The 23,725-nt window shown below is 37.3% G+C and overlaps 1 protein-coding gene across 9 annotated transcripts in view; it reads right to left on the reverse strand.

Annotated features, from left to right (window-relative positions):
• Positions 1 to 23,725, reverse strand: part of RAPGEF2 (Rap guanine nucleotide exchange factor 2) — a 245,025-nt gene that overhangs the window by 111,537 nt on the left and 109,763 nt on the right. For 4 of the 9 annotated variants that reach the window (XM_033857408.2, XM_073805604.1, XM_073805603.1 and 1 more), the window contains 3 exons: positions 6,634 to 6,709; positions 4,598 to 4,765; positions 2,282 to 2,374 (listed from right to left, as the gene is read on the reverse strand). In XM_033857408.2, the coding sequence (XP_033713299.1) occupies positions 2,282 to 2,374; positions 4,598 to 4,765; positions 6,634 to 6,709 (337 nt within the window). Of the gene's footprint in view, positions 1 to 2,281; positions 2,375 to 4,597; positions 4,766 to 6,633; positions 6,710 to 15,164; positions 15,655 to 16,277; positions 16,406 to 23,725 lie in introns of those variants that run through there. The other 5 variants (XM_019926378.3, XM_073805605.1, XM_033857412.2 and 2 more) reach the window with 4 other exon arrangements.

The raw sequence follows: 23,725 nt of genomic DNA on the forward strand, positions 1-23,725 counted from the left end.
TAAAAGTTTGCACTGATTGGAAACTTTATAAATAAGTTTTATGTTATATTGTGTTTGAATCCTCCTAATTCAAATTTGTATAAAGTAAAGCCACACTTTGGGGGGTAAGTAGGAGTGGAGGTGGAAAGTCAATCGGAACCTCAAAGAGTGGAGAGCATTTTAATTATGCAACCAGCCCTGGAACGCTGCAACAGTAGGAAACGTCAGTCGGTACACATCACCTCCACAGTTTAGACGGGACAACTTTTCCTCAGTCTTCAGTCTAATATCTCTGTACAATTTTCACACTTTCTAAACGAGGAAGAGAGCAGAGCTGTTTTTTTCTTTTTCCCATAAAAAAAAAAAAAAGGAATAAAAAGATGACAGAACAGGTATGCGCAGGTACGTGCCAGCTTCCCCATCCCGGCATCCAGGTGAAAGTAAGAAGGCCCTTCTTCCCTTTTAAGTCCTCTCCCTCTCCTCTCCATTCTTATTATGGAACTCACATTTCCCTACCCACCCAAACTTCTAGAATAAATTACACATCAATGCAGACGGGGCCTGTAATTAGGGGTAAAATAAACAGGTTCCCCCCCCCCACCCTATTCCGAGCCTGTCGACAAGGTAAACCTGTCCAAAGTCCCAAGTCAGTCTAGAAATGACCCCGAATTCCCCAGCCTCCGCCGGGAACCTTAGCCAGGACCTGACTCTGCCACCTGCCTCTCCCCACTCAAAGACTGAAAATTCGTGCCGCATCCTGTTTTCTGGCAGTCTTAAACACAGCCTCAACCCAACTCATCAAAATGTAAGAAAATGCTAATGAAAGCCATCTCCAATCTTGCCTTCTCACTGCATTTTAAAATGCTTATTCTCTGCAAACCTCACACACTTGCCTTGAAAAAGTGACCTGAAAGCACTCTGCATGGACTGTGCGAGTATTCGTGTTTCTGAAGAAATTACTATCATCTGTCTTAAACTGCTGCAACACGTCTAATTTTTAAAAGCGTACATAAGGTATACATCATAACCCAGTGCACTTTAAATTCAATTCCTACTTCTACATGGGAATTAGACTAACCTGTCATTTCTCATACTGAACAAGAGGACTAATTACATACCGGTGTACCTTTTAAAATATTAAAGTTATATACGTTTTAAGTATACATGTACTAGATAAAAGCTCAAAACACTGGCACAATTTAAAAAATTTTTATACAATTTTACAAGAATCTTATCAAATTTAAAAACTATCAACATTTTTTAGATTTACCACATCACTGAAAAATTAGCAGCGCTTCTAAAATAAAATACAGCTATTATGTCACCTGTGACATTTTAATATGCATTATATTGTATAGAACGTAAAGTAATGGCCTTATTTTAATTTGAAAAGTTATACAAATATTTCGTGTTTTCAGGCGAGGTTACTGTAATGGCCAAAGACATTACATTGACAGTAGCCTTCCACTAATGTGAATTAAATTATTCATGATCTTTTTCCTGGGCAATAAGAAGACACAACCATAACATTTCACTAGTTACTTAACCAATTAGTTTCCAGAGATAAATGAGTTTTTCTTCCCTGACTCCAAATTCCCTGATAACCCCAAATTGGACCCAAAATTTCAAACGAGTAATGCTGAAACCGTAAATTAGTCATATATTGGCATGAAACAAATGAGCAAAGATATTATTATAGGCCTCAATTAAAATACAGAATGAAATAAAAGCATGAAATCTGGTTAAAAATCAAGCGCAAATAAGAAAACGCAAGCGAAGTGTAAATTCTTATTTCCTTTTTGACAAAGCCTTTATTCTGACTAAAATTTTACCAGTGGTCTCCCAAAATGCTCTCACACTGGGATTCCTGAAATTTAAAGCTTTCACCTCTAGCCTTTAAAATGTAGATGTCTAATGGATTTCCCATAAAACTTACACACAAAGAGCAGTTAAACACCCACGATGCCTATCTGCCTGCCTTTCTCTCTCCATTTCTTTATGCGCCAAGCAGGTTAGGTAAGAACTGTGCTCCACTCATTCTTAAAAATACGTAGTCTGCACTTGTATTCGTCCCTCAAAGAAAGTGAGCAATTTGTCCCTAGGTCTGCACAAATAAAGCAGCCTGTGACATCAACCAAACCACTGACCGTTTCAAAGTTGTAAGGGGTTTTACTAAATCAGGGCAAAATACAAAAGAACAAGACGAAGCAAAACACATCAATGTTATAAACTCATTAGTTACAATGCAAATTCACAGATGAACTGAGGTTAGTATTAGGAGACCACACACAGATTACAATACCTGAGATTTAGTGCATTCCTTTGAGCCAAAATGAAATGAGTGCCATAGAGGAGGAAAGGAGAAGATGACATTATCAGACATGCTACAGTACATCTGCCAAAATGAAGATCAGGTTAAATCAGGTTAAGAATGACCATACAGCACTGGCTACATGTATGATGTCCTTTATGTTCCTTAGCCATGCACCTGAAATGCACCTGCAACCATTTAGGTCGCCTGTGAAGGAGGACCATGCACCTTCTCAACCAACTTTGCACCCTGGCTCCCACCTTACTAGGGTTCTTGCAAAAGGAGTATTTCTGCTCAGAATAAGTAAATGTGACTTAGGGCTAATTGTGTTGTTTTCGTATGTTAAAATCATGTACTTAGGCAAAATAATAATTATATAAATAAAATTAAAACACAATTTGCATGAAAAGACGGGATTCAATATTTAGAATTATGACACTTGTTGCCCATCTGAACTCACTTAGAAAAATTAACACCACCATGTCACGTATTAGCAAACTGGTACCTGATCCATCAGTGAGCAAGTGAAATTTTTCACCCTAGTACTGAATTTTCCCTCATAAAAGTACCTGTTGACCAGGTAAGACATTTTTTAAAACCACTAAAAAAAAGGAATTTTGAATAATTTTTAAAAACTACACGTTTACAAAAAAATCAGATTAAAAAGGGGGAGTCATGTAGGGGAGGTGGGTGAAGTATTACATAAAGGGGGAAAACATGGGGCTAGGAGAGAGAAATAATTATAAAATGACACCCCCCAACTTAAATGGGACAAATATAACTATAAAATCAAACCAATCAGCTTGAACGCTAAATCTTTAGTAACCCACACTGCCGCTAAATATCTTGGTGTAGAATCTGACTTGGAAACATAATTCCAAAGCAGAAAGAGTATTAACAATATTAGTAGGTTGTACTAGTAATGTGTACAACTATTTTTAACCCATAGTTCCTTCTTCCACGATGCTACATCGACACTAAAAATACTACCTTCTTGTATAGACAATGGTAACAAAAAACCTTTCATAGGTTTTTTTTCAAAAAAATACCAAGGCTCTGCAGCAGGCAAACAAAGCTGACTTTATGATGAGCAAAAAGCAACCCTTTGCAAATGAGCTCAATGAAATGATTCAACTATGAAATTCATGTGAAATTAAAATTGTGCGCATGGGCAGTGAGAGGAGCAGGCTGAGAGCTGGTGGCCAAAACTGCTTGAATATTCAAATACAAAGGGCTCTCAGAAATAGAACACATCAAGTGCGGGTATAAGATGCATCCCTCCAAGTTACCAGAAAATTAAGTACATAGTTTTAAGTCTATATACATTTTCCCATGCGGTTTGCATTTATACTTATTTGCAAAAAGAAAGAAGAGGATACGGAAGACAAACAAATAAGAAATGTAAAATAGTTGTCGTTTACCTATTTTTATTTTTTCATATGTTTATTTTAAAATTAATTTCACGAATGAGTGCTCATTTAATGGTATTGTAAGTATAGATGAACCATATTTGACCTTATTATGACATATGGAAGAATTCAAGTTACGTTCTTCTTGAAAACAGAAATCCTCAAATATATTTGCCACTATTCTGGGTGGGCCACCGGGGGACATGGACACAGCACAGCTGAGCAGAGAGAAATGAGTGAGAAAAATAAGGCTCCCAAACTGACTACGCTGGGGTCTTGTACAAATCAATCATTATCTGTGCCTCGGTTTCCTCAAACATAAGAAGTAGTTTCTTCACCTAATATTTACGGAATAAATGACGATCAAGTGGTGAAAGTATTAAAGAGGACCTCTGAACCTGTTAGAAATGCTTCAGACCATCTTTACACTGGGATTTACAGAAGCATCATTTCAAATTATGCTCTCACTTCATCATATTAAAAACAAAAAATTCTCAGATAATATTCTCACAATGGTATGAAGATAATAGGTAATTTTTAAATATCTAACTTTTGAATAAAAAACAGGTATGATACCCGTCACTGGGGACGGTGAGGGAAAGGGCAACATTTTAGATTAAGATCAGAACCTAAAAATATCCCAGTTACAACTGTACATGATGACCACAAAGCTGATCCTCAGAGACCGTGTTAAGAAATAAAAAGGCTAAACAATGCCTTTTGATACCTTATTTCAATGCTCCTTAAACTATTCATATTATGTGTTTCCAGAAAAATCTGCACTTTGAGTAAGTATACCACAGAAAGGAATTATTCATCAAAAATGGAAAATGTATGCCCTTTCACAAAACTCCCACCAAAAAGCTATAAAGATAATTATTATACTTGTGTAACTTACCGTATGATAGCCTCTAGGCAAAGGTGGTTTGCCCACAGGATAAGGATCCACAGTGTCGATAATCGTTTGTCTTTCCCCTTTCTGGTTGATTTTTCTAAATCTCCTTCGAGACTGTCGATGAGAAGCTTGACGCTGAAAATATTCTTCATTTTCATCCATATAGTCTACCTGAAATAAAATCCCCCAAGATTTCATTTCTTCAAACACCATGTTCCATATTAAGATTAGATGCAGAATAAAACTTACGGATAGTCTACATTCATTCACTGTGCAAAGACATTTGTAGACAAACTATCTCGACAGACTTCAGATGTTTCTGAACTTCCCTAGAACTAACTGGTTCTGAGTAACTTTTCTTTATAAAAGAGAAGAGGCATTTTCAGTTCCACTTAGGACAATATGGGTAACTCCTGAATTTCCTGCAGTCTCAAAGGGAAGGATATTTTCAGTAGTCTTTGTTCTGATTTATTAATGAAAGATCTCACAGGATACATCACCATGCATTATGAAAGCAACTGCCCCATTGTCTTAACTAAAGCACAAAAACTCTCATGAAGTAAATCTGTTTAAAAAGAAAAAAAAAAAACACCCAAATCCCAAATGACTCAGACACGACTACTGGCAGAATGACTTTGGTAGATTACTTAAGAGCTTCTCTTCCTACTTTCATTCTACGGATTCAGTTTCTTTTTTCTTTTATTATAAATAGCATTGTTCTCAAAACATAATTTCCTCATTTTAAACATTTAGAAAGTGATGAATGGACTAACAGAAGAAAAGTTACGTTCGGTTAGTCCCCGTCACACTTACATAATGTATTGCTCACAAAAGCATATTTAGATTCTAAGATGGTTCTCACACTGACAAACCTAGCAGTTAGCATCATATGGACAAGGACAAAATCCTCAAGGAATTTTGGAGATCAAAAATCCTTCAGATCAACACAAAATAGCAGTAACAGAGACCAAAATCTCGAGGGAATATCTAAAATGCTTTTCAAGACCTGTGGCTGGAAAGCCCAACGTATCTGCCTACATTTTTCCACTCCTAAATCTTTACTCACCACCATGCCACTTTCTCACTTAACAGTACATTTTGGGAAATTTTACCAAAAGTTTTCACTAGCTTTGACGAGGAAGTTCCCATTTCTGACAAATTCCTCTCCTCCATCATAGGGAAAAAACCTACATCTCCTCTGAAAATAGATGTATAGGCATTTACCAAATATTTTATTAAATATGAATAAAAAGCCTCCATCATCATCTATTTTAGGCCATCATTTATTCAAAAAGTTTCCTTGCCCAGATAGATGCTGGATGGGAAATATTATGCACATCAGCCAACTGAATGTCTCTACTGGGCACTCCCTCCAATCTTATTTTTGTTGCTGATTTTTTTAAGGGGTCCATAGTGTCCCGTCTTAAAATCATTTTTATATAGTAAGGAAGAATGTGACAGGCTTTTCTTCAAGCATCAGTAAAAATAATTATGTTGCTAATATCTCTTCTAACGTTATGTTTTTTTGCATATGTCTTACCTCAATATATTTTTTAAATCACACTATTCAATTAAAAAGAGATAAAAATCTCAACAGAGTATTTAACCAGCATAAAAGTCCTCCAAATTTCTTTCAGTTAGATAAAGGAAGTGAACTGATTTCCTTATGTCAATTGTTGCCTGAATATATATCACTGTGTCTCATTTAAAGTATCTCACTCATTCCAACCAATATTTGGAGAGCTAAAATCCTGCAATTCCAAGATTCTCTCCAAGTTTAAATTAAATGGCATTTTCATAGACTGATTTATAAAGTTCAAACACCAAACATTTAGGTACGTGACCCTTTTAAACTTTCTTTTTCATTATTTGAATCCCGTAAATAATTATAATGATTATGAATTAAAACTCAAAAAGTTATGAAATAAATATACCTAAAGTTATGAAATATATAATACACTATTATAGGTAGTTTGTGAAAATACTTTTATTTCATAACTTTTTTTAAGGGAAAAAAGTCTTCACAGAAGTGTTCTTACCACAATCATTTCAGAAGGCTCTAACACAATGCATTCACAGCCACGCCTAAAGCTTCCTGCAGAACGCTTGCCAAAACTAGAAAGAAAAAAAAGATTTAAGTAATACAAATTATGAATTTAAGCTAACCCTTCAGATGAATAAAAACAAGGAAGAAAACAACTATAAAAAATACATACTGAAGAAAGAGAGCTATCTCAAACCATTATTACACAGAATGACAAGGAACCATTCAAATTTTTAAATCTCAGATATATTTTTCTGGAAAATTCCAATATAACGTTTTTGAATTCATAATGTAAGTAATGAAGAATCATTATGAATGTGTTTGGGGTTAGGCTGTTTGAAACCACACCCAGGCAGGTGAAGATTTAGAATATTCTAACAGGGGTGGGAGTTGGATCAGTGGCAAACTATAAAAATATCCAAAGTATAAAATGCATATAATCCTCTTCTATAACTTAATTTGCTTAGGTTAAACATTTCTTTCACTTAAAAATGTAGTTATTTTTCAAATCAACTTATTCAAAATCAGTTTAAGGAAAAGGTATTCAACTCAGGGCTTTCAGCTACACAGTGACTTAAGTGGACATGCATTCCCAAAGCCCCTTTCCGCGTGAACACTGCACTGCCGACTGCAGACACGGCACCTCTGCCCCATCTGTGGAAATACCCACTAGAGCAGATTTATTCTCTCTGGCATAGCTATATGCCAACTAGAGCTATGAAGAGTTCTAAGTAGTCATGACTTGTTCTGCTAACGTACCACCTACCTCTGCTCATTCACTACTCCAAAAGGCCTCCCTTCCCTCCAGTCAACATCTTAGTACCCTTTTTTTTTGTGGCCACACCGTGCAGCATGGGGGATCTTAATTTCCCAACCAGGGATCGAACCCGCGGCCCCTGCAGTGGAAACGCGGAGGTACGGAGTCTTAACCACTGGGCTGCCAGGGAAGTCCCAGTAATCATTTTTAATCATTTTTGAGAAAAATATGAGGAAAAAACGCTTCCAAAGAGCTATTTTATCAAGCATTTTTTCCCCAAATCAATTAGACATTTGAGCGGCTCCTATGGACATTCTCATTCCTTTTATAACTCTCTCTACGTCATGGTAGTACACAATGTTTCACATATTAGAACCCAACTTGGATTAGGAAAAAAAAAAAGTCATGTAAGATGAAGAGAACAAGAAAGTCAACGTTCTCAGTCTATCAGCCTGTGACCTCTAGCAAACCAACTTGACCATCCTCATAGTCTAAACTGTACTCATTTTTAAGGTTATCGGGTGAGCCCAGGCCATCACTGAAGTCATTTCTTGCTCCAAAATTGTTTCTATGAAAATCAAAAAGAACCATACTTAGCATATCTGAAAAATCCTTCAAAAAATATTCATACATACATATTCTCACAACCATACATATTGAAGTGCTTTTTTTAAGTGGAAAAAAATCTACCAAGAAAAATAAAATAATCTTATCTTCTTTGTCATGTTATTTCACATGCAATTAAAATGACCTAAATTTTTACATATTCTCCTCTTAGTTTACAATTAAAAACCACTAAAGTTGTGGAAAATTCTCAACACACACAAAAATTTGCTTCTGGTTTTTGAAACTACCTACTTGCAATTTAAGTTTTTACAATGAAGCTTATAATTTAATGATGCACTACAAACTAAGAAATAATCTCAGTGTGTTAGTAAAATATGTAGCAGGTTTCATGCCATCATTGCCCGTTGAACCCTGTTATAGGACTAGGTAAAAACATATATTGTATGTTTAAGTTTTATCACTAAATAAAATAGCATTAAAATCTAAAGAAAATCATGTGACTCTTAAGTTTTTTCTTATTTTATTAAATTACAGAACCAGACAAGCTTCATAATCATAATGATCGAGTGGTTTTCCTTTTTTAAAATTTCATGTAGTAAAAAAAAAAAAAGTCAAACGTCTATAATGCATACAGTGTTCAGATGACAACTTAAAAGATAAAAACTGCTAGAATTGAGTTGCTCACAAATTTTAGCAACAAAAGTAGTGACATCAACACGAATAAACTATGTGGTATTTGTTTATTTTATGCCTAATTCTAGTACCAACCACTCCGTACTCCAGAATTAAGGCTGTAAAACCCCTTACCCATCAGCCATTAGTTCAACAGAACTTTACGGCTGAGAAGATATTCATGTACTTAGTTGCACTCACACTATTACTCTAGGGATGAAAAGTGTGCATCCCCTAAGATGAGCTACAAAAAATATCTCTATGCCTTTTGCAAAGTGAGCTGCACTAAAACCTAACAAAACTCTCTTTGAAGCCCCAAAAGACTCAGGTTCTACTGACCATCACAAAGATGTGAACCATAGGAGAAAAAATAGACTCTTGTCAGGTTAATTCTTTGAATACATTGAGGGGGAAAAGGCAAATGCCCAGAGAACCCACTCCAGCAAAAGGGAGAATAAATTATTTCATTTATCCAAAAATCCACTGTTTCGAACACAGCCAAGAACCCAGAAGGAAAGAGTGGCCTCAGAAGAGCTAAGGTGCAAGTCATGAACGCACTCGCTGGGGCCTAATGACAAGGTCCCTTGGCTCTTAGCTTACAAACCAGAAGCTGTAAGGTAGGAATGGTCAGGGAGGAATCAAAAACGTCACCTAGAAACCCATTCAGCCCACAAAATACTTCTGCTTCTACTCTCTGATTCTTTGAAACAATAAATATAGAAACAAAGGTTAAGTAAACACCATTATTTACTAAGTTTTAAAAAATCTCTGACCAAGTTCTATATAAATAAACTGTTTTAAAAATACAGTCCTGGACTCAAGGCTCTGGGGGGACCTAAATGGGAAGGAAATCCAAAAATGAGGGGCCATATGTATACGTATAGCTGATTCACTTTGCTGTACAGTAGAAACCAACACAACACTGTACAGCAACTATACTCCAAGAAAAATAAATAAACACATAAAAAAATTTTAAAAATACAGTCCTGGAAAACTTTAGAGATAAAAAAGGTAACTGGATAGAGACATACAGCAGGTAAGATCTCCCACAGATGATATTAAGACCAAATTTTTAAAATATTTTAGATGATTTAGTAGGAAGAAATGGAGAGAAATCCTCAGGTGTACAAATGACACAGAGACGTTTAGATAGTAAAGCACAAAACAAAGCCAGTAAGAATAAAGTACAAGCCATTTTTATAAAGTTTTATGTGCGTATAAAAAAGCAGGAAGGACCCAACCTGCACAAGGAAATATTCTACGTGAAAAGTGATCAAATGCACAAAGTGTGTAAGATAAGATTAAACAGCAAAGAGTTCTCATGTTTCAATTAAAAGTCAAATGAAAACTAGAAGTCTTTCAAGGCATTAGCACAGTAAACTGCTAACATAATAAATAACAAATAATAAACAGAGATACACCTCAAAAGGATGGACACACTAGGAGAAATTAAAAATGAAAATTACTATACATACCCTTATAGAAAACCACATAAATCGACAATAGAGCACTGCCCCAGAAAAGTTTCTAAGGGGAAAAACACAAAGCTAAAAAGTTTCCACCAAAAAAATTAAGGGTAGCCAAAGGGCTTTCTGTGAAACCAGAGGCACAAATTGAAAGAACACTTCATTCAATCTTATTAACAGCAGCTGAAAGTTGGTATCATTTAAATTTCTAAAACCATGACTTAAGGAATTGTAGAAATGATACAGATTAAATAAGAACTTGGTTAACTTAAAAAGTACACCTACAATCCTTGAGGGTTTTAAGAAAAGTCAGAAATAGATAAAGATTGTTCCAAAGCCATTTGCCTAAATTCTCCTCCAAATGTTCCTTGGTGCCACTGTCAGAAATGAAGTTAGTCCTATCAAATGCATTCTTTTTTATTATTAAGTCTTAGAAGAGACTACAAAAAGTGATCTACAAATTTGATGCAATTCCCATCAAAATACCCCAAAAATAGTTTTTGCAGAAAAGGAAAAACCAATCTTCACATTCATATGAAATTGCAAGGGGCCCTAATTAGCCAAAACAATCTTGAAAAACAACAGTTAGTGAACTCACACTTTTAATTTCAAAACTTACTACAAAGCTGCAGTAATCAAACCAGTGTGGTAGTGGCATAAGGATAGACACATATGGACCAATGAAATAAAACTGAGAACCCAGAAATAAACCCATATCTATGGCTAATTTTGACAAAGGTCAAGTTCATTCAACGGGGGAAGAACAGTCTCTTTAACAAATGTGCTGAGACAACTGTATTTCCACATGAAAAAGAATGAAGTTGGACCCCCACCTCTCATGACATACAAAAATTAACTGAAAACAGATCACTGACTAAATAAAAGAGCCAAAAACCATAAAACTCTTAGGGGGATAAAAGAAGGGATAAATCACCATTACCTTGGATTTGACAATGGACCCAGAGATGACACCTAAAGCACCAGCAGCAAAAGGAAAAATAAATAAACTGAACTTCATCAAAACTGAAAACTTCGGTGCATTGAAGGACATTATCAAGAAACTGAAAAGATAATCTACAGAACAGGAGAAAATATTTGCAAATCATATATCTGAGAAGGGTTTAATATCCAGAATACACGAAGAACTCCTATAGCTCAACAACAAAAAGACAACCCAATTAAAAAAGAGGCAAAGGACTTGAATAGACCTTTCTCCAAAGAAGATATATGTATCAACATCCTTAGTTATTAGGGAAAAGTAAATCAAAACCACAACGAAGCTACTCACTCAAGTTGCCCACTCTCCCCCCAAGAGTGCTTAATAAATCCTTGCTGTGCTTCCTCAAAATAAAAACAAAACAAACAAAAAGACAACAAAAAACACAACCAGATACCATATCACACCTGATACTAGATGTGAATGAGATATTAGGATGGCTATAATTTAAAAAAAAAAAAACGCAAAGAATGCAAAAAATGTTGAAGCGGATCTAGAGAAGCTGGAACCCTTGAATTTTGCTGTTCAGAATGTAAGATGGTGCCGTCACTGTGGAAAAGAGTTTGGCACGTCCTCAAAAAGTTAAACACAGGATTAATATAAGACCCAGCAATTCTACTCCTAGATAAATACCCAAAAGTATCAAAAACATGGACCCAAACAGATATTTCACTGCAGCATTATTTGCAATAGCCAAAAGGTGAAAACAACACAAGTGTCAACTGATGAGTGGATAAACAAAATGTGATATATACAATGGAATATTATCCAGCAATAAAAAGGACGGAAGTTCTCATATATGTTATAACATGGACAAGCCTTGAAAGCATTATGCTAAGTGCAAGAGCCAGTCACAAAATGACAAATATTGTAAGATACCACTTATGTGAACTATCTAGAATAGGTAGATTCATAAAGACAGAAAGTAGACCTGAGGTTTCCAGGGGTTAGGGAAATGCAAAGTTACAAAGTTTCTGTTTGGAGCTATGCAACGTAAGTTGTGGAAATAGGTAGTGATGATGGTTGCACCACAGTGTGACTGCAATTAACGCCACTGAATCCTACACTTTAAATGGTTAAAGTGGCATATTTTACGTTATGCACACACATGCGCATATCCACATTTTTTTTTAAGTATATAAGAGAAACTTATCAAGAAGATTTGTGTGTTTGTTTTAGTGGTTTTGAGTATTTTGGCAAAATTCAGGACTGGAATAAGAAAAAGGAGTGATTCCACTTTGACCAAACAAGAACCAACCTTAGGGGCAAAGGAAGAGTTAAGTTTGATGACTGAGCTATACCATTGATTAACTTGGAACCAATCTTTTTCTACACTGATTTAGCAATGAAGTGATAGAGGTCATGGGTGAAAGAACTAGGAAGATACAAAGACATGGTAAACAAGTATTACTGAAATATCTGAAATCAGTTTTTTAAAATTTTTATTTTATATTGGAGTATAGTTGATTTACAATGTTGTGTTAGTTTCAGGTGTACAGCCAAATGATTCAGTCATACATATACATGTATCAATTCTTTTCCCATTTAGGTTATTACAGAATATTGACCAGAGTTCCCTGTGCTATACAGTAGGTCCTTGTTGGTTATCTATTTTATATATAGCAGTGTGAATGTGTCAATCCCAAACTCCCAGTCTATCCCTCCCACCCACCCTTCCCCCCCTGGTAACCTGAAATCAGTTTTGAAGAGTCAATTATACCTACATTTTCCTCTGATCCAGCATTATCCCATTTTTTATTTTATCCCCGGTCATAAATGAGGGCGTCTCCCTGCCCCGCGTCCACATATATATGAAGAGAGAGGGAGAAAAGAGAGAGAGATGCACACACACATACAATTTTGTTTCCTATCCCTCTTCCAAATACTCACTGGACACGTACTACAGAATCAACATGAACTATGTAATCAATACAGAGCTTACAAGAAGCTCACTAAATATAGCCCCTATTCTTAAATAGTTTGTATTCCATGGAAGATGACCACACAGAAAGTTGTGATAACAGGCAGAACAGCGAGCGCCAAGAGTTTAATAAAAAAGAATGTCATATTTGCTGCCTACAGTGCATCTCAAAAACAAAATGCAGGCTTCCCTGGTGGCGCAGTGGCTGAGAGTCCGCCTGCCGATGCAGGGGACACGGGTTCGTGCCCCGGTCCGGGAAGATCCCACATGCCGCGGAGCGGCTGGGCCCGTGAGCCATGGCCACTGAGCCTGCGCGTCCGGAGCCTGTGCTCCGCAACGGGAGAGGCCACAACAGTGAGAGGCCCGCGCACCGCAAAAAACAAAATGCATTTCTTGAATGTCAGAGCTGAGAAAAAACTTGAAAATCATATAGTACAGGGTCTCTTGGCATTTTTTCCTCCAGCTTCTCACCTGAAAGTATGTCAGAGTCCAATGTGCTACATCAAAAGCCCTCAAATATTTCTATTTAGGAAAAGGCCCCCAAGTGCTTGTAATATGTATGACCCACCATCCTCCTCTTCCCACGAGAACTGTCCCTCCAGTTCAATTTTCATTGCGTAAGTGGAGAAACTAAGCCAATCTACCTAAGAGTAGGTTAAAAGAGATGCCCCAAATCACCATCAGACTCCATCAGCCAGGGTTCTGGGATCCCACACCGACCTGACCCTTCCTCTGACTTTCTGCTATAGCCCTTTTCCACACTCAATAATATAAGAACTCTGGTCTTTGGTAAGCTTGCCATGTACAGGGAATAATTCCCAGACCTCCTCAGGAACATTGCTATAGTGCATCTCTTATACCAGTCAAGCATAAACCCAGTGACAAGTGGGGAACAGAGCTCTGTGGGAAGGTGGATTCTCAGAAGCTTGCTCACTCACTGGCTAGCTGAGTGAAAAAGACAAGTCAGCTGCTGTAATTCAGAAGGCAACTCGAATTCAGCAGAATTACAAATGACCATCAAGAGCCTGAGGGTCACCCTGGGAGACTCAAAGATTTAAATGTCAAATCTATAAAAACCAAGCCTCTTCAGGCAGCTGCCGCCAGAAATTCAACTACTAGCACATCTGCTCCTTTGAAATGGCACTCAGAATACGACGCACCAAGATAAACAAAGAGACTTTTAAAATTTAAACTCAATCTTTAAAGTGACACAGCTTTTTTTTAACTTTGAATTTAAACGTAAAAAAAAAATGATCCCTGTCTTCTGGTAATTTCAGTCTTTCTATGTACATGGGCATTTACATATAAGATACAAATATTAAAATACATATATAATAACTGTCTTTCAAAAAAAGATGTAGGTAACAGTTATCAGTGAGACGGTCTGAATACTTAAAAACCTGTTAGCCCTTCCTCTACTTGATGCCAGCCTTTCACAAAAGGCCAGAAAGTTAGAAAGAGATGCGGAGAAATGGAGAAGTACGGTTTGTGTGTTTTAAGAACGCTGACAGGCTTCTGATTCTACAAGGTGTGAACATTTAATGACTATAGTCTTTAAATCCTTCTAAATTGTTTTGTAAAGGTATGGTGTATAGCTTGGCTTTCAACTATTAACCTCAATGCAATTTCAGAATGTCCCGATAATCTTACACCAAACAACCAAAGGTGACAACTAAAAGTGACGCAGACTCACTTTGCCATCAAACTATTGGTTCTCTGCGCTATTTAAAAAAAAAAAAAAAAGGTTAATAAACTCCCAGCAACTGATTAATGAAAAGACCACCTGCAGCACAACAGAGTATTACTAAATGCTCATATTCCCCCAGTAAAACTAACTGAGGAATGGTTGCTCCAAAGACAGTTTAACAATCCAGATTTTCACTCCCATTAAGTTATTTTAACGGAACAAATTAAAAATTAAGAATTACAAATTGTTCCTAAAAGTGAAATAAACTAAGTTTAATATTTTTACAGGTGCAAAATGGAATGACTTGATAGTACCCACAATATGCAGACAAAAAATTTACTGAAAGTAATTAGTCTTCTACATAATGTAAAATAGAGAAAAACATTAACAGCCTGATAAACTTTCAAGTTCAAGGCTCACAGGAAGACAGCACCAATGCCTGCAAATATAAAATCTTACCTAGTTTTCACAAATACCCACAGGCTGTGATTCACCGGACAGGGTTTTGCAGGCTCCTTCTGAGGGAAGGCCACCCTGTCCTGCGTTCCTGTGACCACATTTTCCCCATCCAAGTTGAGTCATGAGCACTTGCTGTGAGTGTGAGTTTCCACGAAAGGCAGTCGCTGAGCACGGAAGCCTCTTCCGTCAGTGGCCCTAAGCTTGCCCTTTGTATGGGCCTCCGCATTCCTGTGGTACGTCAGAACTGCCCAGTGGAATGCAACTCCTCAGTATTGGAATGTAAACTTTTTCATGTCAGGCTACATCCAGAGAGGGAATACACAGCAATCACACCGTGACTACACTGGTAGGCAATCCTAATTTACAAAATGATTGAAAACGTGATTCTCCGAGATATCCATTTTTCATATCTTCATTTCTAGGAAATGATAAGCAGTTACTAAAACCTAAAAAATGTCTGGCCTGATGCTCCTAAACCAAAACCAATTCATTTATTTAGGACTTACAAAAAATACTCACATGCCCCTGTCTTCAGATAGCAGAATAGCAATACACATTAAGAAAAAAAAAAAATCTAACGAGTAACTGCTGATGCAATCGATTCCATTCTCAAAAATCAGTGGACTCCACAGGAATACATTTAACAGAAGAGGACAGTGGCTTTAAAGACATCATAAAAATGCATTTAATCTTTTAAAAATATGTTGTCCTCACTCATTAGTTTAACAAGCAAAAAAAAAGTAACAGCTATTTAAAACAAAAACATACACACACCAAGTACACACAGAAGCTGTGTGTGTGAACAGGCTATTTCAGAACTAGTTGGGAGAACTGAACAGACAGTTTCTTTCAAGGCTCATTTAGAAGTATTCTAACAGTCATCACCCTGCACAGACGAACAGAGATTGGCTCCTCTACACAGCGAATCTCCACATTTTAACCTTCGCTTATAAAAACAGAGCGCAGGAAAAAAAAATGACAAGCGAAGCCTCAGAGCTATGTTTTCTCCCCCTCTGTTCATTCCTCAGTAGCCTGTGATCTAAGTAACTACAGAAGTACTAGCCATCTGATACTTATGCTGTTAACATTTCAATCCCTTAAAACCAATCTAACCTGCACTGGCTTCCATATCTTTGAAGCAGCCGCAACAGTGCTGCCTCGCTGTAGAGGAGTTGGGTGTCTGCAGCCTCGAGCCCGCCCCATGGCCCCCGTGTTTTCTCCGGCTGAGTCCACGCGGCTGCAGCCTGTGCTCGGAGCCTGCATTCCGCCTGATGGCCAATTTCCTGCTCCGGTGACCCACCCACCCTCCGGGCTGCAGTTCTGAGTTACGCGTGTTGTGCGGGCACTGTTTCCGCATACCAGCCTCATGACCTCAGCGGCAGCCTGACAGACACTCTTTATCAATTTCTATTCATTACCCACTCTCCGAAGCCAAGGGCACGTAGGGAAATCTGCCATGTCTGCTCTCCTCTGAGCCTTCAAGGTCAAACGCCTAGGTGGGCTCGGCAACACAATTTTGTTATTAAAATGTACCCGAGCTCTACTACACACACGGCTCTCCACCACCAGAGGGATGCTGAACTGTGCACCTGGCTGGAATGATTACCGTGGAGAAGACGAGCATAAATTTATATCAAAGCAACATGGGAAAAGTTGCAAGAGGCTGCTTTTGCTCTTATTTTTCCCTTCTAGAGAAAAAAGGTGGCTCTTACCTCAGCTGTACCGGGGTGAAGGGAGCAAGCAGTTTTTGTCTCTTGCCACAATCTAAGCAGCAAAGGCCAGTGGTGTGGTGATGACTACACTTTGGTGGTGTCTATGTCCTCGTGACCAACTGCTGGGGAACAGCTCAGCTAAACTGATGTGCTGCTATCAGTCTACTCAGTGGCACAAACAGGCCTCTCTGCTGATGACAGTGCTTTGTACACAGATGGCAGCTGATCAGTTTGCAGAAAAGTTATGGTCCATAACAGCTTTCCCATCAGCTTCTGGACACATGCCTTATCCAAAATGCCTTTGTTAAATCTTCCCCGTTTCATTGTGCAAAGCACACTGTGGATGAGCTGAAGAGGCGAGGAAGCTCAGCTCTGAGGTCTTATTTTAAAATAACCTGATTTTTGGACTTCCCTGGTGGCGCAGTGGTTAAGAATCCACCTGCCAATGTAGGGGACACGGGTTCAAGCCCTACTCCGGGAAGATCCCACATGCCGCAGAGCAACTAAGCCCGTGCACCACAACTACTGAGCCTGTGCTCTAGAGCCCAGAGGCCACAACTACTGAGCCTGCATGCCACAACTGCTGAGCCCGTGCTCCACAACAAGAGAAGCCACCGCAGTGAGAAGCCCATGCACTGCAATGAAGAGCAGCCCCCGCTCACCGCAGCCAGAGAAAGCCTGTGCACAGACAGCAACAAAGACCCAACGCAGCCAAAAATAAAATAAACACATTTATATAAAAAATAATAATACAATAAAAGAAAATAACTTGACTTCTGTAAAATTCATTAGAGGTAAAATAAACAATTACATGAAGAAATAACTGAACAGACCTATGTAACTTGTTAGTGAGAAAAATGGTAGATGAATTCAAATGAATAGTTCAGATTCATCCTAACCAGTAAAAACCTGAATTGATCTCAAGAATCAAACATTCAAATAATGGCAACAGAAACATCTGGTATTCTTTAAAGGCTTATACGAATGGCACCCAAACCCAGCCACCAGCCTCCCCCAAATCTGGTATATGTCATAAAAGATGTTGAAATAGCACACATGTCTTTATGAAATAGGACCTAAACAATAATTCAGGTCACTTGAATTAATACTGCATTCACAAAATTCTTGGAAGTTAAAAGAACACATTTCCAAGAAAGGAAAAGCATAAATTCACACATATGTGTGATTTCTTACAAAGATATCAAGTAATAAAATGTCAATTTATTGAATTCAACTGCATGGAATGTGGACATTTTTCACAAACCAAACTTATCTTGTTTCCCCTTGTTTTGTAAATAACCGTTCCTTCTAATTCTACCAACAGTAACCCTGGCAATATTGTTTAACCTGTTTCAGATCTGTTCTTATAGACTGAGGTAGTTAAAAACCTAGTATGTATCATCAAAAAATATTTAGGAATATAGTTAATGAAGGCTGTGTATGACCTGTAAAACTACAAAACTACAAAACTACTAAAAACTACAAAAGGGGATGCAATCCTACAAAGGAAAATAATAGAAGATCTAAACAAATTATGAGCTATACCATGTTCATGGTTTGGAAGGCTCAATATTAAGGTAGTAAACCTTCCCAAACTGATCTACAGATTCAATACAATTCCAGTCAAACCCTAACACTGACAAGCAGATTTCAGAATTTATATGGAAAAGCAAAGACATAGAAGAGCTAAATAATTTTGATATAGAACAAAAGTGAGGGATTTATACTACAGGATTTTTACTATAAAGCTACACAAATAAAGATAATGTGGTATTGGTATAAGAACTGACATGTATCGATAGATCAATAGAAGAAAAGAAAGAGTCCAGAAACAGACCTGAAACAAATTTGGTCTACTGATTTTTAATAAATGTGCCAAGGCAACTTAATGCATAAAAAATGTTCTTTTCAATAAATAGTTCTGGAACAGACGAATATCTGTATCAAGAAACATAAGCCAAACCTCAACCCTTACCTACACCATACACAAAAATTAAATCAAAATGGATCTCAGGCCTAAATGGAAGAGCTAAAATTATTAAATTTCTAGAAGAAAAACATGAGAAAACCTTTCTGACATCAAGTGAAGAAGAGATTTCTTAAACAGGATACCAAAAGTACAAACTATAAAAGAAAACACTGACATAAATGGACTTCATTAAGGTGGAAAGTTTTTGCTTTTAAAAGACACAGTTAAGAAAAAGGCAAGCCACAGATTGGAAGAAAATTTTTGCTAAATATATCTAAAGAAGGAATTGTACCCAGAATACATAAAGAACACACTCAAAAATAAGACAGTCAATTCAATATTTTTTTAATGGGCAAAATCCAATTTTTTAAAAAAACTGTTTGAAACGGGTAAACTAACGCTTCAAAGAAGATATGTGAATGGCCAATAAACACATTAAAAAATTCTCAACAACACTAGTCTTCAGAGAAACACATAATAAAACCACAGTGAGATGACCATCACATATATGCTAGAGTGGCTAAAATTAAAAAGACGGACAATACCAAGTGTTGGAGATGACGTGGAGCAACCAGAACTCTCAAAAACTGCTAGTGGGAAGGGCAAAATGTTACAGCCACTATGGAAAACAGTGTGACAGCTTCTTATAAAGTTAAACATCCATTTACCACATAACCCAGCAATTCCACTCCTAGGTATGTATTCAAGAAGTCATGAAAACATACGTCCACACAAACAGAAGCCCAAAACTGGAAGCAACCCAAACCATCAGTTTCAAACTATGTTTTGTAAAAATTAATACTACCTCACTTACAAAATTCAATAGGATTTATAATATCTGGCATCCCCTTTATATAAGAATTGGCAATATATTGCATGACTTGCTTCAAAATAGGACTGGAATGGGCAGTAAAGCACAAGTTTAGTTGTCAAAGTCTGTCCCTATAGCCTTCTGACATGATAAGCATCTCTTTTTTTGGCTCTGTATTCCCCCTATTTACCTGCCCCTCCACCCTCCCCTCCCCTGCCCTCCCCTTCCCCCAAAGCTTTTCAGGTGACTCAATGCCCAGATCATGTCTTCATATTCCCTGCAGCTCCCCTGTCTGTCAAAGCACGAACCATAACCTGCCCTAAAATCAAAAATACTCATTTCACCTCTAATATCCACCCACCTCAACCCTCTGGATTAGGCTGTAGCTGTCAAATGCATCACACTGCCAGACACGCAAGTTCAAAGCATCTTTTAGTCAATCCTCTCCCTTATCTATAATTTCAGTCACTAAATTCCATCATCAGTCCTCCTCAACTACTCTCACATCGAATTCTACTTCCATGAAAACACTGGTCAGGCCCTTGACCTTGGCTAACCAAGGCCACAGAGATGGGGTTCCTATCTCCAGTCCCAGCTATATGGCATCTTCCAGGGTCCCCTCATTCACTCATCTTAAAACTCCAGTGCTTACACATTGGTTCCATGGTCATTAGCCCAGCTGCTCAGTTCAGATCTGACTGACCAACTGCTTGTAAGCTTTGAAAACAGGAGTATAAAGTCCAGCCCAGATCGTAGTGACTGAAAACCTCCAGAGCCTGGACCTCAGTGCCGTACCCATTCTAAGCCAGGTGAATCCAGTAACAGGCCCAGTTCAGTCAAACCTTTCATGTTATCTCCCAAACATCTTTATTGCCAAATACAAGGACTCTAAACAAGGTTTTTTCTACGTTTTGTTCCACAAGCACATTCTTAGAAAAGTTAAAAAATACTTCTCAGGCTTGAGAGGTTATCAGGCAGCTCTTCTCCATTTACTCGAAGGACAATAATTACTCTGTACTCTGACATAAATAACCAAAAAAAAAATCTCTGCTTTTAGCCACAATGATGCTTCCATACACAAAATTAACCATATATATATATATAACTATATATAATATAAACTACATATAACTATATAAATTAACTATATACAAAACTAACATACAAAAGTTTACTTAATATATGTCAATATTACCTCAATTCTTTTTAAAGTTCACTTAAATAGGATAATGATTATAAAACCTTGAAGATCCTATGCATTCTCTGTTTCCAAAATTATATATTAGTTAAAATCCAAGATGAGGTGACAAAGTGGTAAATTGAAATGGTCTCAAAATTCTGAATAAGAATTAATTATTATTATTATAGACTATAAAAACTACCATGGCAGCAGAAAATCTCTGATACACATACATACATACTTATATACATTCTGGATATGATTTAGACTGATGAAAGAAAATAGTTTTCCTATTTGTAAAACTGAATTAAGTATGAATACTTAATGGTGGTTTTCTAACTGCACCCTAATGAACCAAAATATAATAATAAAAAAAAAATACAGGAAAGTGTTGGACAGATTTTGGCCATGGCCCTAATTTTAAAAATTATCTGAAAATGTTTAAGAAATAACGAAGATATCTTAATGAAACCGACACACTAAGCAGTTTACAGAATTAAAACGTAGAGTGAGTCATCAGTAAAAGATAATGTAAAAATTATCCTTAAATGTCTGACTCAAAAAAAAACTTTGAAAAGCAGAACTAAAAAAATCCAGTTATTTGATGTTTATGTAGATCTATATAACACATGAACATTCAATACCAGAAATTATATTTTATATTTAACAGCAAAAGTATCCAACACCTATAAAGCCATAAATGTGTGGCAAAAATATCTAAGGAAATAAATATTTTTAATATTTTGAACTTACAGTTCAATATTCTAATCAGTAATAAATATTAAGCTGGCAGCTTTTAAACCCACATTATATTTAATTAAATTCTAACTTTTATAAAAAAGGCAGTGATATACATGTCTAAGCTATTATTTCACTTTATTTAAACTATTTCTTAATTCTTGAAGTACTTAAAAAATTTTTTAGTACATCTAAAAAATAAAGTGGGGTTCATAGTACAGAATAAATTCATTTTCTTTAACGTTCAAATATATGACTGGTGTTGTCTATTATATATAACATGTACCTATATATGTAATTTTATAGTCATAATAATTTTATAGTCAATGTAAAATAAAATAGAAGGTCCCTGAACTATGGTTAACTGGAAATTTTATTTTAATAGATATTCCAGTTTTACCAAGTATAATTTGCTTCTTCTATGAATCTCTCTCTTAGCGACAGCCTTACTCTCGTCATTTTCTGTCAGTGTCCCCAATACTGAAAGCATATTTCTTTAAACAAAACCCAATTTAGTTGCTATGTATTTTAAGACACTTTGAATTCATACAGGTGAAACAGTAATTCACACACCCCTCCAAACCAACCCTTCCCCAAAATAAGTGTGCACACACAAGGGTTGGGAGTTCCTTTACGCTTAGCAGCAAACAATTCCAACATTTTACAGAGAAAAACAATACTGTATTTCATTGACGCATGCATGTCAGACTTGAAAACCTTTATGAAATATAATATCTACTTTTGCAAGAGAAATCCAAACATCACTGCAAATACGGACTTCCAGGATGAAATCACACACTCAGTTATACGAGGACCATAGATGACTAAACTCCCCGACTGAAGACTTCAAGCATCAGCTGACCTGTGATACCACATCATCTCTACACACAAACACATCAGAGATCTTCCTTTGAAGGCTACTTACTTTGTTAGGACACCACCAACGCCAGTAGTCCAAGGACCATGGAAGCCTGACTTACATGTACCGCTCACCTGCGAAGCTGTAGTTATAGCAACCAAATTCCCAACTGGACCCAGCCACCGAGCTCCCTCTCTAGAGAACAGTACTGCTCTGAGGATCGGGTATCACATCGGAGTATGGTCTAAATGATGCTAAAATCATGTTAGCTGTCCAAGATGAAGATGCTGTGTACTGGGGCAGAAAGTATAGCTGATACCCAAAGGGGGAATGCTTTGGTATATCCCACTGTATCTTTTAACGTATTTTACCCTATTCCTTTAATTTATACATCTACCTTATTGCAAATTTAACACAGCACTTATTTACATCAAGTGCAACTAAACTCTCCCTTCGACAGCATCAACTCTAGTCCAACCAAGCTCACATTTATTTCAAGACGTATTTGCCTTATTTGGAGCTCCTTCCCGGCGCTTCCTTAAAATCTTTAATATATATGTTTACCTTGTGTGTGTGTGTGTGTGTGTGTGTGTCCTGGGAATACTTGGACTTGAGTCAACCTCAGGTAGGACAAGTGGAAGTTACAGATGATGTAACAGCTGAAGGAGAAAGGTACAGGGCTGAGCAACAGACACCTCTCGTAAAGAAAGGTAACTGACAAACTAAGAGAGTGTGAGGGAGACTAAAGAGGCTGCTGGCTGTCTGTTCCAATATCCATTCTCCTCTTTCTCCTTAGAACGATATTTTTATGTTATTATTTTCAGGGGCATAATTCATCTCAGAATAAAAGACTACATGCCTCAGGCTCCTGGGCGACCAGAAGCGGCCATATGACCACACCTGGAAAATGTGATGTGAAGAGAAATGTTGTTTCAAAGATGGAAGTTAACTTTTTTGCTCGTCTGCCTCTCCCCTGCTTCTAGCTCCCACTGCAGACGTGATGGCTGGAGCTTGGCAGCCAGCCTGTGCCCTGAGTGGAAGCTATGAGCCGAGAAGAAGGATGGGGACCTAGGGCTGTCCTGGCCGTGGACCTTCAGGGTTCTCTTACGGGAGAGAAAAAGTAAGTAGCTCCTGCTATGCTCGTACAACTGTTTTATGCAACCATTATTAATAATTTCACTGTAATTAATACAGACGGCGAACAAACGTAAGATGCCAGTAAGATGCCATCCCAGTAAGATGCCGTCTGCCCTTTCCCCCTCCCACGCCCTGCACGGATGACGCGGTACCTC

The sequence above is a fragment of the Tursiops truncatus genome, chromosome 5 (genome assembly GCF_011762595.2).
Source record: "Tursiops truncatus isolate mTurTru1 chromosome 5, mTurTru1.mat.Y, whole genome shotgun sequence".
Classification (NCBI taxonomy): domain Eukaryota; kingdom Metazoa; phylum Chordata; class Mammalia; order Artiodactyla; family Delphinidae; genus Tursiops; species Tursiops truncatus.